The sequence below is a fragment of the Halichoerus grypus genome, chromosome 5 (assembly GCF_964656455.1).
Source record: "Halichoerus grypus chromosome 5, mHalGry1.hap1.1, whole genome shotgun sequence".
In the NCBI taxonomy this organism is placed as follows: Eukaryota; Metazoa; Chordata; class Mammalia; order Carnivora; family Phocidae; genus Halichoerus; species Halichoerus grypus.
The window spans coordinates 127,089,468-127,103,105 of record NC_135716.1 but is presented as its reverse complement, the minus strand read 5'-3'; the positions used below and the strand labels follow the sequence as shown (position 1 = coordinate 127,103,105).

At 41.8% G+C, this 13,638-nt stretch overlaps 1 protein-coding gene across 1 annotated transcript in view; it reads right to left on the bottom strand.

The window, feature by feature from the left end:
• Window positions 1-662: 662 nt before the first annotated feature.
• ERICH3 (glutamate rich 3) overlaps window positions 663-13,638 on the bottom strand; it is a 99,280-nt gene continuing 86,304 nt past the window's right edge. Inside the window, exons 13-15 of the mRNA XM_036092735.2 lie at window positions 9,845-9,967; window positions 3,797-6,194; window positions 663-3,120 (exon numbers count right to left, since the gene is read on the bottom strand). Of these exons, the coding sequence (XP_035948628.2) occupies window positions 3,832-6,194; window positions 9,845-9,967 (2,486 nt within the window). The 3' untranslated portion in view covers window positions 663-3,120; window positions 3,797-3,831. The remainder of the gene's footprint in view (window positions 3,121-3,796; window positions 6,195-9,844; window positions 9,968-13,638) is intronic.

The following is a 13,638-nucleotide window of genomic DNA, read 5'->3' as shown; positions in this document are numbered from 1 at the left end:
GACTCTTCCAAACCACCCAAATGCATCTTTTTTTTTTTTAAGATTTTATTTATTTATTTGACACAGGGAGAGAGAGAGAAAGAGCGTGAGCACAAGTAGGGGGAGCAGCAGAAGGAAAGGGAGAAGCAGGCTCCCCACTGAGCAAGGAGCCCGATGCAGGACTTGATCCCAGGACCCTGGGATCATGAGCTGAGCCGAAGGCAGACGCTTAACTGACTGAGCCACCGGCGCCCCCAAATGCATCTTTTAAAAGAAGTTTTCTGCCACTGTGGCCAGCTGTAAGAGGTGCAAGAGAGCAGGGAATAAATACAGCCGGAATTCTCTCAAAGTCACTCTCAAACTCACCCTTCCTTACTTTCTTTGTAAGTCTTTTCCTTCCTTCCACAAGTAAACAAAAACATGTAGAAGTGCACATATAGTATCTTGCTATGTATGTACTATACCTCTTCCTAGAAGATAGTGTGTGAGATGAAGAACATCAGAGTTTAGGGTCAGAAGACCTGAAATTGACCATGATTTTTGACAAGCCATTTAACTTTACTGAGCTTTTATTTACTTATTCATGAAATGGTGATAATTTTCTTCTCTGACATTATCTCATGTATGGGAAAGACATGTAAGAATGCAGACGTGTTTGCAGACAGTCAATATAAACAACCCAATGAAACAAACTTTCTCTGCTTTATAGAGTTTAAATTCATAAGGAAAGGACAAAGAAGATTTTTCAAAGTCTAGTCTTATTTATAAAGAATCATTTACATGTCTTATTTGTAAACATACAGCTTGTTTATGCTTTTAATAATGAAACTGGGGGGGAATCAGTTCAGTTGAACATGCAAATAGTTTTATCAACATAGTATTTGCAGAGAAAGAAATTCATTTAATCAAAATATCCCAACACTGAATTTCACACTTAAACCCACATGCAGATTGTAGGATTATGTTACAGAATGTTTTGACGGAATGTGTTAAATATAAAAATAATTCAATGCAATTTCCATTTAGCACATTGTACAAAACTCATTCTTCAATAGAATTAACAAGTTTACAATCTTTCTCATAAGGTGCTATGTATTCAAAGTGCTCTGTAGCATTGAGGTTGAGATCAGGAAACAAATACTTTCGGGCTCCACAGTAATGCAGCTCAGTAATAAATGAAATTAGATATACTGTAGATGAAACCCACTCATAAAACCTGACAGACAATGGCGATCTGTGGTGTGCTGTGAGAGGTGCTCATCCTCGGTAGGGGGTGGGGCTGGAAGATGTCATAAACACATCATTACAGTCATAATAAAAATAAGCTTTAAGATGAATCCATCACTTTTAGAGTGAGTACCCTTTCCTAGAGAAAAGGAGAAAAATAGAGACACAGAAAAAGAGACAAAGAGAGAAAGTTCACAATGCTTCTGCAATCCGTTTTCCAGCTGAGACTAATCCTCAGTACAATCCAGAGTCCATGAGAGCAGTTCCAGACTTTAGAGTACATCAGAATTACCTGGAGGGCTTATTAAAACACCCACTGGGAGGCCCCAGCCACAGAGTTTCCAATTTAATAGGTGTGAGGTGAGGGCGGGAATGAGTATTTTTGGAACAGTTCCAGGGGATGCTGATATCCTCATCAAGGGACCACATTTTGAGAACCACAGGTCCATTATATCTTTGATCGTTCAAGGACTCCTTTATTAAAATGCAACATACCTATAAAGATAATATGCCTGGTCCCTAGGAGCCTAGAGTGTAGGGCAGTCAGCATAGATTATATGATGATTTAGGGCAGCAGTCCTCAATCTTAGCTACATAGTAGAATCAACCGAATTTTAAAAAACACACACAAAAAAACCCAAAAAACAAAACACCTGACGTCTATACCATCTAAAACTAATTAAACCCAAATCTCTGTGGGCCAGGGGGCCAGGGGTTGAATCATTCATGAAAGTGCTCCACGCAAGTCTAATGTGTAGTCCAGCTGGAGAATCGCTGCTTTAGGAAATTTTGTTTCACCTCCTCATGGGTGAAGAGATGGCCAAACACATGTGCCCTTTAGGGTCCTGGTATAGGAACAAAGACGTCTTCAAGGAAATCAAAATCCCCAGTAGGCACACTGATGCACAGCTATTTCTAGTAATATCAACGGGTAATTTAGAAAGTGATTCTGACTGTTGATTTACAACGCCCTGCAAGGTTAGTTCACAGGTTTGAAATAACAGAACTTAGGCAGGTGAGCAGCACACTAATTTAATCCAAGTTTCTTTTCCATCAAATGACATCAACCAAAGAATCCGGAGTCTAGAATGTTGATGTATGTGCCGATGTGCAATGTTTACCTGCTATAATTATTGTTACTCATTTCAGTCAGCTAAATTATTTACTACTTTGATTTACATTTGAATGGACCTATAAATAAGGCCCCCAGGGACAAAATGCCACAAGCATTTAAGTCTACCTTAGAAAGCAAAACGACAGAAACACATACAAAAAAAAAAAAGCAAAGGGCATTTTGAAATAAGATTGCCACTTTACTCTTCTGGCATAAATAGGATGAATAAATATTTCTAAGTGTAAGTGAATCTACATGCCATAGAATCCCTTTCTGGAAGGATTTACAGGGCTGGCACAATCTTTAGTATTGAGTGTACACGGAAGGACCTTTAGAGCTCATTTTCACAAACCAAGTCATTAAAGCCCCAAGCCACAGACTTTAAATAAAACTCTAATGTATGAAACCGGAACTAATATTTGATTATAAATAAAAAAGGAATTTAAACAAACCCCAGATGTGAGGACTGAGCCTTTTGGGTGATCTTTGGTAAAAGTCAAACATTTGAAAACTATCAATTGGATTTGAATAGAGATACGTTCGCTATGTTGAATACCTAACAGCCTCACAGTCCTCCATGAGGAACCGCTGCCCCTAAAGAGGGTCCTACAGATGGATCCAGTTATTTTCAAGGTGCTCACTGTGCTCCTGACCAGCACTGCTAGACTGGGAACCAGCTCAGACAAGCACGAGGATTTAAAAAAAAAAAAAAAAAGGTAAAAATCCAAAGTTCTAAGTGAGATGCTTAGGTTAATCTTTCTCCAGTCTTTAAGTCTTCCAGAAGACATCTTTCAAATATCCTGAAAAATAATAAAAAAGGATAGGACTGTGCGTAAAATCACTCAGGATAGTAGAAACTGGGCACTAGGGATATGAGGGCATCAGGGAAATAGCAGGAATACAGGAAATGCTAAAAATAATTTTGGCCTTTAGTTACAATCTGCACTATTTTACATATATTTTTATAATGTGTATATATTTTTCATATTTTATAATTTATGCTGTGTACATATTAAACTTCACAAAAACTGCAGAAATGAGGGCATAGAGCCCATTTAAAGGTAAATAATCAGAGCCATCCTTTTAAACACTAAACGGGAAATGGATTTGGGAATAAAGTTTGATTCTTTTTGTCTGTGGTATGTCCCTGTGGCCCATTCTCTTTATTTCATCTCCAGGGCCCTGGAAAGGAGACATGGATTTCACCTCTTCAGAGAGCTGTGCTTGCAGAGCAGAGAACATGACTTATGGGTGCAAAAGGAGTAGAAGTGGGTCCCTGTGTGTGCGTTGGCCCCACCAGGTCTTCCCCAGCTCCTGTCCTCAGGGGCTTGCGGCCAAGCAGCACAGATTTGAGAATTGACACCGCTGGGTGCAGGTGTATGCAGGGACTGATGAAGGTTTGAGCCTGACCAAAGGGGAGGGAACCTCAGGTGGGGACTCTGTTTAATCCTGCAAGCAGAGCGGGCTTAAACTCACCTTCTGCCCCAAAGTCTCTTAGGCCTTCATGTTGTTCAAGGAGACATCTGCGTTTGCACGTGCTCCTTTTCTCTTTGCACTGTAAGCTCTTGCCCCTCTTGGCTTTCCGTGTAATCAGGTTTCACAGGGAGCGTTTGCACGCCCTGTAGACTCTCTCCCCTAGGCTCTGACTTTCTCCCTCGGGACACTCCTGGGCTGACTTCTTCGGCTGCACCCAACTCCTGCCCTTGGTCACCGCTCCCCGGGCCGGGCTCCTCTCCCACGGCCTCTGCCCGCTGCGTGGTTGCAGCTCCCCCGCCCTGTGGATCCTGCCCTAGCTGTGGGGCCTGCCCTCCCGGGCCGGAAGGTTCTCGTGGAGCCCCCACCTCAGCCTCTGGTGCCCAAGTCCCCGTCACCTCCTCCACCGCCCGCACCTCCTCCCTGCTCAGCGCTCTTTCCCCTGCCACCACCTTCTCGGCAGCTGCCGGTTTCCCTAGTAACTCCTCCACTTCGTGCCAAGTTTCCTTGCCAGCAACATCTGACAGGGAGGAGGCTTTATTTGCCTCTGTTTTCCCCTCAGCTGTCTTCAAATCTGCCAACACCTCCCTCTTCTCTGCGGCCGTTCCTGCCGCTTCTTCTCCTTGGTGGAGATCTTCCTCAGCCACCACCGCGCCTCCTTGCAAGCCCCCGTCCCCCTCCGTGTCCCCGTTCCTCCTCACTCCTGTCCCCCGAGCGCACTCTTTATCTACCTCCTCATCCATAGCTTCTTCACTTAGCTTTTCTGCCGTCACGGAATCTTCCTCAGAAACATCTTCTTGGGTCGTCGCTGTGACCCCCGCTCCTTGCTGCCTTTGCAAAGGCCCTTCCTCGTCCCCTCCTTCCAGTCCAGCGAGGCCATCTTGATCTTTGGCTGCGCGCTCCTGGGCCCCACTTGGGGCTGCGATCATTGCCTCCGGTGCCTGCCGCCTTCCTGGTAGCTCCGTTTCAGGAGCTCCCGACACACCCTCCCCCTCAGGGCCCGGCCCCTGGTCCTGCCCCGAGGGCGCCCCGTTCTCCCTGGGGAGCAACTCTGCTCTGCCTTTGTGCTCGGGGTCCCGGGCTTCTCTCGGGCTTTCCCCTCCTTCCTGTTTCCTCAGAGCAGTTGTGTTTTCCAGTGACTCTTCATACCCAGGTGCCGCTTCAAACATGGCCCCCTCTCTCTCCCTCAGTGAATCTCCTCCTTGCGGCCCTGCGTCCTCAGTCAACTCCAACGGCCCCGTGGCTGCTTCACCCTCGGCATCACACTCCATTTCATTTTGGGAGACTTGTGTCTCTTCCTCAGATCTCACTTCCTTCACGGTTTCCTGCTCTTCCCCTTTAAACTTGCGCTCTTCTTCTAAAATGTCTTCTCCCGGCCGTGCATTTGCCCTGGTCACCTCTTCCCTCTCAGATTCAGTTTCCTCCAGAGGTGATTCCGGCCTCTCAGCTTTCGTCCTCTCTCTTGCTACACCTAATTCCTCGGGTAGCATTTCCTTCTTGTCATCTTCTTTATTAGATTCCGCCTCAGTCCCAACCTCCTCCCTTTCAGCATCTTCCTTACAAAGCTCTTCCAGGCTGCCCTCCGAAAGCCCCGTCGGGGCTGCCTCGGCCTTCTCCCAAGTTGAGGAGCTCAAGGGTGTCCCCGGTCCCATAGCTGCCTCCCGCTCTTCGGCCGGTTCCTCTCCCCCAAGCACTGCCTCTTCTGAACCACCTTCTCTCTCAGAGGCAGCCTCTCCCGCGGCTCCCAGGTCCTCCAGGGCTGTAGATGCTTGCTCTTCACTGTTCACCTCAGGCTTCTCAGACCCTGCAGCACTCACGGCCTCGCCTCTCTCAGCCTCTCTCTTCCCCCGTGTCACTGCCTCCCTCATGGCTGCTGCCTCCTGAGTACGCTCTGAGTCTAGAGCTGCTGCCTCACTTGCAAGCACTGCCTTCTGGGAGCCCCGCTCCTCCTCGGCAGCCACCTTCTCAGTCTCCAGCACTGTGGGCAGCAAGGCCGGCTCCTCAGGAGCCTCATCTTCTTTCAGACCTCCAGCGGCTCTGGTGGCTTCTTTTCCCCTGGGGCTTGACTCCTCTTTATCCAGCCTTGGGTCCCCTTCTGCTTCTGCCTCTGCCCCACTTGCTATGCCCCGAGGGATCTCTCTTTCCTCAGTAAATTGTCCTATTAAAGCTGGGGCTGTTGGCTTCCCCTCCCCCAAGGGAACCTCATTAACCCCCACTGCTTTTCCCCACTGTGCTGCACCCCCTTTCTCTTCTGTTGTGTCAGCATCCCCATGCTGGGGAAGTTCATCACCCTCCACTGCTTCTTTCTTCTCCAGTGTGTACACTTCCGATGCACCTTGCTTGGATTCCGTGTCGGAGCTGAGTGTTGCTCGTTCCTCCAACACGAAATTCCTGTGTGGTGCTATAAAATAAGGTTAGAAAACACAGTTACTTTAATCAAAGTGCCCAGGGAGGAGATAGTCTATATAACCATATATGAGATATGTATAATATCAAGAAGCTATTGATATTATATATAAAACATTTCCTCGATCCTATGATGCCATCAACTATAACATGCACCATGATTTAATAATGACTCTTCGAGAGGAAAAGAAGTGCTATCTATTTAATGGACACATTGATATTAAAGGAAAAGTGAACATCACAAATGTTGAAAACAAACAAAATCTCCTTATCTTAATCTTCCCCTGCCTTCTCTCTGTCTCTCACATACACACACACACTGCCTACTTTCATTTGAAATATTAGGACTTGCAGAAAAATTATGTAATAAAAAAACAGTATTTCATCTTCTTAGAAATCATTATGCCCTAGAGCATCATAATATGTGTGTCCTCAGCTTGTGTTTCTTGTACTCTTGTGGATATTCAGCAACACAATCACAATACAGTGTGAGCTGATTATTATCCCATATATTACTCCCACATTTTAAAGCTACTATATCTAGATTTAGTCATCAAATAACTTTGTAGCTCAAAGTAAGGCTCTTTACTAAAGACACCAATTTGTATTATAGGTCAGGATACCTTCCGTCTATGTTCAGAAACTGTTTTGCCTTTGGCAAAACAGGATCAGAGAACAAGACAGGAGTTTGTAATCTGGGACAAATTTCAACATAAATAACCTTCTTGAAGTATTTCATAAGTTCTCATCCATAATTCCCTGGCAAATCTGGCTGTACTAGCCATCATATTTCAATAAATCTAGGTTCAATATGTTCCTTAAAGGCTTCAAATGCATTTCTTGTTATTTAACAAATACATGCATTTCTGTTGAAATGACCCATGCAAAATAAATAAAAGGATGTCATGCCAAATACCCAAACCATTTACATTTTCCAAATGCAGATAATACTTAGGGAGATAGGAACTTCTAAAACGGTCATCTTAATGATTTTGCTATCAATCTAATCTTTCTCACTTATAGAAGACACTAGACTAGGGGCGCCTGGGTGGCTCAGTCGTTAAGCATCTGCCTTTGGCTCAGGTCATGGTCCCAGGGTCCTGGGAGCGAGCCCCGCATGGGGCTCCCTGCTTGGTGGGAAGCCTGCTTCTCCCTCTCCCATCCCCCCTCTCTAGCAGTGTCTCTCTCTGTTAAATAAATAAATAAAATCTTAAAAAAAAAAAAAGACACTAGACTAGATGCTAGAAGTTATCATACCAGTGTGCCAACCTCCAAATTATGTAAACTTATAAAGTAGGCAAATGTGTCTTCCTCATATTTTGTATTGCTTGTCTTTTTGGCCAGCCATCTAACCCACACACCCCACCTCATTACCAAGGATCTATCAGAAACCTAGAGCCCTGATTTTATTCACCACTTCTTCCCTGTTCTGATATCCCATCCAGGACTGTGTGATCACTCCATTTCCTCTCCTAACACAAAACACAGCTGCCCTTTGTTGCATTCTCTTGGCCTTTTGCCAGCTATCACAATAAACCATTTTGAAGTAAGGTAGTTATAGCCGATACTACATTTCCGTCAAAAAATATATTTGGAAGGTAACTTTTGGTGACTTCTTTCAAAGAAGTAACAGAAATTTCAGGTCTATCAATAGGGTTGGTGTTGACTTTTATAGGTGGCCCTCAGCACGTCACAGCAGTTATTTACTAAATTGTACCTACAAGCTGCCAGAGGGAAATATGGAGCCAAATGTTCATTCAGACAACATGTAGCCAATTCACCTGAAATAATTTTATTTCATCCGTCCATTGTATCTCATTATGGATTATTGTTGGATTAAAAATAAAATTAAATTAAAATAATGTGTGTCAAGTCTCTTTAATAGTATATCTGTTGCTATTCAAATTCCTGCATGAAAGTATGTTAAAAAGTCAGTTATGAAAAACACTTAAATAAAGTCCTCTATTTTGCTAAGCTGGTCTTTAAATTTATGGATTAATTAAAGAACATTAAGGAAAACAGGAGAATAAAACTGCTCAGCCACCATATAATAATATGCTATGCCTAAATTCTAGAAGAGAAAGGGCTAATGGCGTCCAGCTGAGCTATTATATGAACATGCGCACCATAGGGGAGTCAGACATGACATTTCTGAAGTAAGGGAGAAAGAGTAATTGAAATCCTTCTAAGAAGTATGAGTGTGAAAACATGACATGGTTTTTAATAATAACCTCCTGGGCTTTCGAGACAAAAAAAAAAGAATATAAGAGAGCAAGCGATATTCACAAACAGGCAATTTGATTTCGTGCAATGAGTGTGTACTTAGGGGTCAGACAGAGCTGTATGAGAATGCCAGCTCTGCCACTTACTATTTGTATGAACTTGGGAAACAACGCTTCTCTAAGCCTTCATTCTTTCATCCATAACATGGGAGCAGAAATGCTTGACTCAGAGAATCCTTGTGATAGTGAACCATAAAACACTTTGCACAGTTTCTGGCACACAGAAGGCCCTACCCAGTCTTCCTTCCATCCTTCCCTTCCACTGTTTATGATAAATTACATTTTCTTGCTCGAACCAGATTTGATCAATAACAGCTACCGTGCCTGCATTGCAGAATGTTTGGGAGGTATACCAGAACTCCTCTGGTGGAATGCTCACCATACAAAGATTTGGATTCCCTGTGGAATGCTCACCATACAAAGATTTGGATTTCCTAAGCAGTCAGGGTCCTCCTCCTGTAACTCGTCTATTCAGGTTCATGTGCCACCTGGCCCTCTCCACATTCCCCAGAGGGAACTGGAGCTCAGGGAACCAGCGTGAGTGCAAATATTCTGGCTCCTATTTGTTGTAATAAAGTCCTTTTTCTCTGACCCAGGAATCTTGTGTCTTCTGCTCACACCATGAAACTGTAGCTGGCAAACTTGTTTGCTTGAAAATAGGGTAAAATCTCAAATACTTCACGGTGCTTAATGACTGCCATTAAAAATCAGAGGTGGGGGTAATGTGACCATATGATGAATAAAATGAATAACTCTCCCCCCCGTATATACATACATATATTCAAATCAGGACAGTTTTAAAAAGTCCTTTACTAAATATGGGGAAACCTGATTTCAAGGACACAGGGTGTTTGACCCGATGGATATGAGTCATGGTCTGTTGAATCACTCTAATTGGCAATCTTGCAGCTGGAATACTCATCACCAAGAGCCAGGTCATATGCTGATGGCAATGAATCCTTCCCTAATTTAAAAAAATAAGAAGTTCAAATAAACCATTGTGAAATGTGTCTCGGCCCTCCCTGTCTCCAGTGCGTCAGTTAGGCAAATCTTCCTACCTACTCACCTAACTGGGAGGCCGACTACAAAATAAGACTGATCTGAAAATCCCTACCAATATATCTTTTATGCTCGAAAGTCCTTTTTTCCCTCCAATCTAGGCACTAATATATTCAAAAAAGAAGAATAACATTCATATCTGATGTCAGCTTTAAAGCTCCCCTTAAGGCCTCTCAGCCACCTCCTGCCATCAAATTCATTAGGTGAAAGAAAATAAAGGTGGAAGAAGGAGGAAACAAGGGTGGGGGGCTGTCTTTCGCAGAGGATTTCTAAAGGTCTTTCTTAGGTAATGATGTGCCCTTACCTGCACCCGTGTCAATCTCCAGCTTCCTCGAGTGCTTCTCCTCGTCCGTGCTGCTAACACCAGACTCGGTGTCATAGTGCTGGTGGCTGCCAGGTTCCACAGCCTCAGCGACAGTCTGTCCAACTGATTGGAGATCATAGGAAATATCAAAAGGCATAAAAACGGGTCATGGGAACACTGCTGAGCTATTTCACATCCTTTCAGCAAGTGGGGTTAATTTTAAAGTATTCACATTAAAATGTGACCTTGTTTTTTTAAAAATCTATGAAGATTGTTTCCAAGCTGTGATTTCAAAAAAGAAAACACAATGGCAGATCACAAAGTAAAGAAATCCATGCAAAGAAATACTTTAAAAAGACAACAGCCAGAAGCAGTGACAGATTAGCCAAATGCACATGCAATGAAATGATGGAAAACGAGGTTTAGTTGCTTTTTCCTTTCTAGAAACACATGTTATGGCTTTTATAACACCAGTCATCACTGCTCTTTGAAATTGCTAAGACTACCAGCGCTGACTATACTATGAGCATTTCATCCATTAGTAGATTTTAGTGATTTGACCCCAATACTCACTCCACGTGGACAGAGCAAAAAAAGCTAGTGCATGATTCTTATATATTTGACAGTAAAAGCTGTTGTAGAAATTCCTGTTCTCTGCAGCTGATAACCAGCCACGGAACTTCAGAAACCCAATGACCTAAGTTCAAGTCCTATACTCCATACTAACCATGTTACCTTCGGTAAGTTCTTTGACCTAAGCCTAAACCTCGGTTTACCCATCTGTCAAAAAAAGATATCTACTCAGTGGTTATTAGAAGGATTAAAGTAATATATGTAGTACATGATTATCTTTCACTTATTAGCAGGTGCCTAAGCATTTAATAAATAATAGCCATGATGATGATGAGCATGCCTATTTTAAGTATTATCACTCAATCTGGTATGATTCTAGGCAACACTGTAATATCAATTAAATTTGTCTATAATTTCTGACATGTCCCTGTCTACATCCCTTACCTATCATCTCATGATCCATGTACCTAAATCCCTGACACCTACCATTATGCCACCTTCTGGTTAATTAAAGCTCACTGGAATAACACTAGACCTAGGTCTGCCCTCTCAGATAAGAACATATCTCCCTTTCCTCCCTCCCTCCTTTCTTTTTTTCTCTCTTTCCTTTCATGTATTCTGATTCAGTTGATCCAAAGACTGTACTTGGAAAAAAACAGAACTCGAATGTGGTCTCTTGCTCACTTTAAGGTGAATTGCTAAGGGGTAATTAGTTACTCACTGATTCATCTGTGTTTGGAAGCAAATAGTGAAATGTCTGCCTCATGTGTCTTTGGGGAAAAAAATGGAATGACTTAACTTTATTAATCTTGAGAACAAACATGGAAATGAAAAGAGGTACATAAAATAGTTCAAATGTATTCTATTAAAAAATTTTTTTGAACATCAATTTTCCTCATTTATCCGATAAACAAGTAAAAAAGATTTTCACAATAATATAGTTTAGAGATGACATCAACTCATGACAATTAGATTATAGTAGGGTTTGTTATCAAGTAAACCTTTATTTTAGGAACTTTATAAACATAGTACATAAAAATATCATCTTGCCCACTGTAATAATGTTAACAGTATATAACTAGTGAGTTTAATAAATAAGCAGTCTTTTAGATCCTTGTGTATAAATCTGCTTGGCTGATGGAGCAATCGAAATCCCAAAGATGGTAGGACAGGGGGATGGGACCAAGTCTGATTTCATGACTTGAAGTTTTGTTACATCAGAGCCTATGAGACATCTGGATTTTGTTTCCAGGTAGCCATAGACTATAAATAAATATGGTTTATCATACAAATATCAAATCATTATGTTATATACCTAAGAAAATGTAATATACATCAATTATACCCCAATAAATTTTTTAAAGAAACATGGTTTATAATAATAATAATAAATAATAATTAAAATAAGCAATTAGCAGCTATTGAACCAGACTACTCTAAGAAGCCAAACGGTACTAGCATAATTTGGAAATTACAACTCACTCAGAATGGACAGTGAAGCATGTAGTCCCTCTGTCTCAGGACTGTCCTCACCACCTGGCCACGTCTGCTGGCTTGCCCCTGGAGGGTTAGGCTTTGGAAGTAGATGAGTAGGCTTTTGGAAGTAGATAGACAGTTAGGTGTTGGCTTGCTACAGATTCAGCAAGAATGGGACCCTGGCCTGAGCATCAAGGACTTACTAGGTGTGAGACCAGAAAAGGCCTCACTTGGTCATTTTTTTTCCTCAGATGTTCTGAAACTGAAACTTAAAAGCAAGAACTTGGCTAGGGTCTAACCCTGAGGGTTTCCACCTAGAGGAAAGGAGGACTGTGCCCACGGAGCCCGGCGCCAGCACTGTGATACATCACTTTGTGTCCTTAACTACTTAGCCCTTCACCCCCCGAGGCTCCTCTCCTTCCCTCTCTATATAGAAAGATGACCATTAAAAGCAAAGGTAACTGTCCATTCTCACAGCCTTCAAAGCAAAGTGGAGAGAATTCTTAGAATCCTTAGAAAAGCGCTTTTTCCACTCGAATGATATAGGATAGTTTAAGATGTTTGTTAAATACCAAAATATTATTATCTGATGTTAGCTTTTTTATTATGAAAACAAACATATTTTAAAATAATATATACAGTATCCCCCAAATAGGAAAATAGTACATATTCTTACTGAAAGCTTTAAAAGATTATAAAGTACAAAGGAAAAAACAAAAATTATCCTAGTTTCACCACTCAGAACTACTAGTTAACATTTGGGTGAATCTCTATGTATCTTTTTTACTCTCCTCTTAGTATAGATAGCATTTTGTACCCCATTTTATTCATTTAGCAATATATTGTGACTATTTCCACATATCATTAAATAAAAAAAGATTCTTCAGTAACTACATAGAATGTTCTAATAAGTTTTTACTAAAATTTGATTAACCAATTGCCTGATTTGAATACTGAGTTATTTCCATTTGTGTGTGTGTGTGTGTGTGTGATTATAAAGCTATTTTAAATACGACTTATAATCATTTTTGTATTTTTTTCTGACTATTCCCTTTGGGCAAATTCCTGGAATTGGACTTGCTCGCTCAAAGAGCATATTTTTAGAAGCTTTTGATATATGTTTTTTATATATTCTTCAAAAAAAGGAGGTATCAACAAACAATTTCACCTGTAATGATGGAAGGCCGTATGTCCCTGTGCTTTGCTAACAATGTTACAATTTCCATCAATTCTTTCTATATTTGATAATTTTACAATTGAAAACTGGTGGCAAGGATACCATTTTCAATGTTAGTAGGCAAGCTTTCTAAATTCATCCCCTCTTCTCTGCTTGTTTTGAAACAAAACAAACTGATCCCATCTCAAAACATACTAATAACCCTGAGCAATTCACTATCAGAAGAAAGTTTTGCCAAGAACTTTTCATTGGAATTTTAAGAAGAAGGCTATAAAGGCAGAGTAAAGATCTATCCAAGTTTATCCCAAGTTCCTGGTGCCCTCGAATACCACGCGTGTGATTCGATCGTTCTCTGTGTAACCAATCAATTACTTTCCCAGCAAGTCACCATGACAAACTTCATGACTAACACCATCTACCTACGCGGTGAAGATGCTCCTGCTTCCCCCCGGCATCAAAGCACAGCCCACACAAACCCAGGATTAATTACAAACCCAAGCCCACAGCTGTTCAGAGACGACAGCTGTGGAGAGCTAACGTCTATCCTCCACACAGTATAGAATGGTAT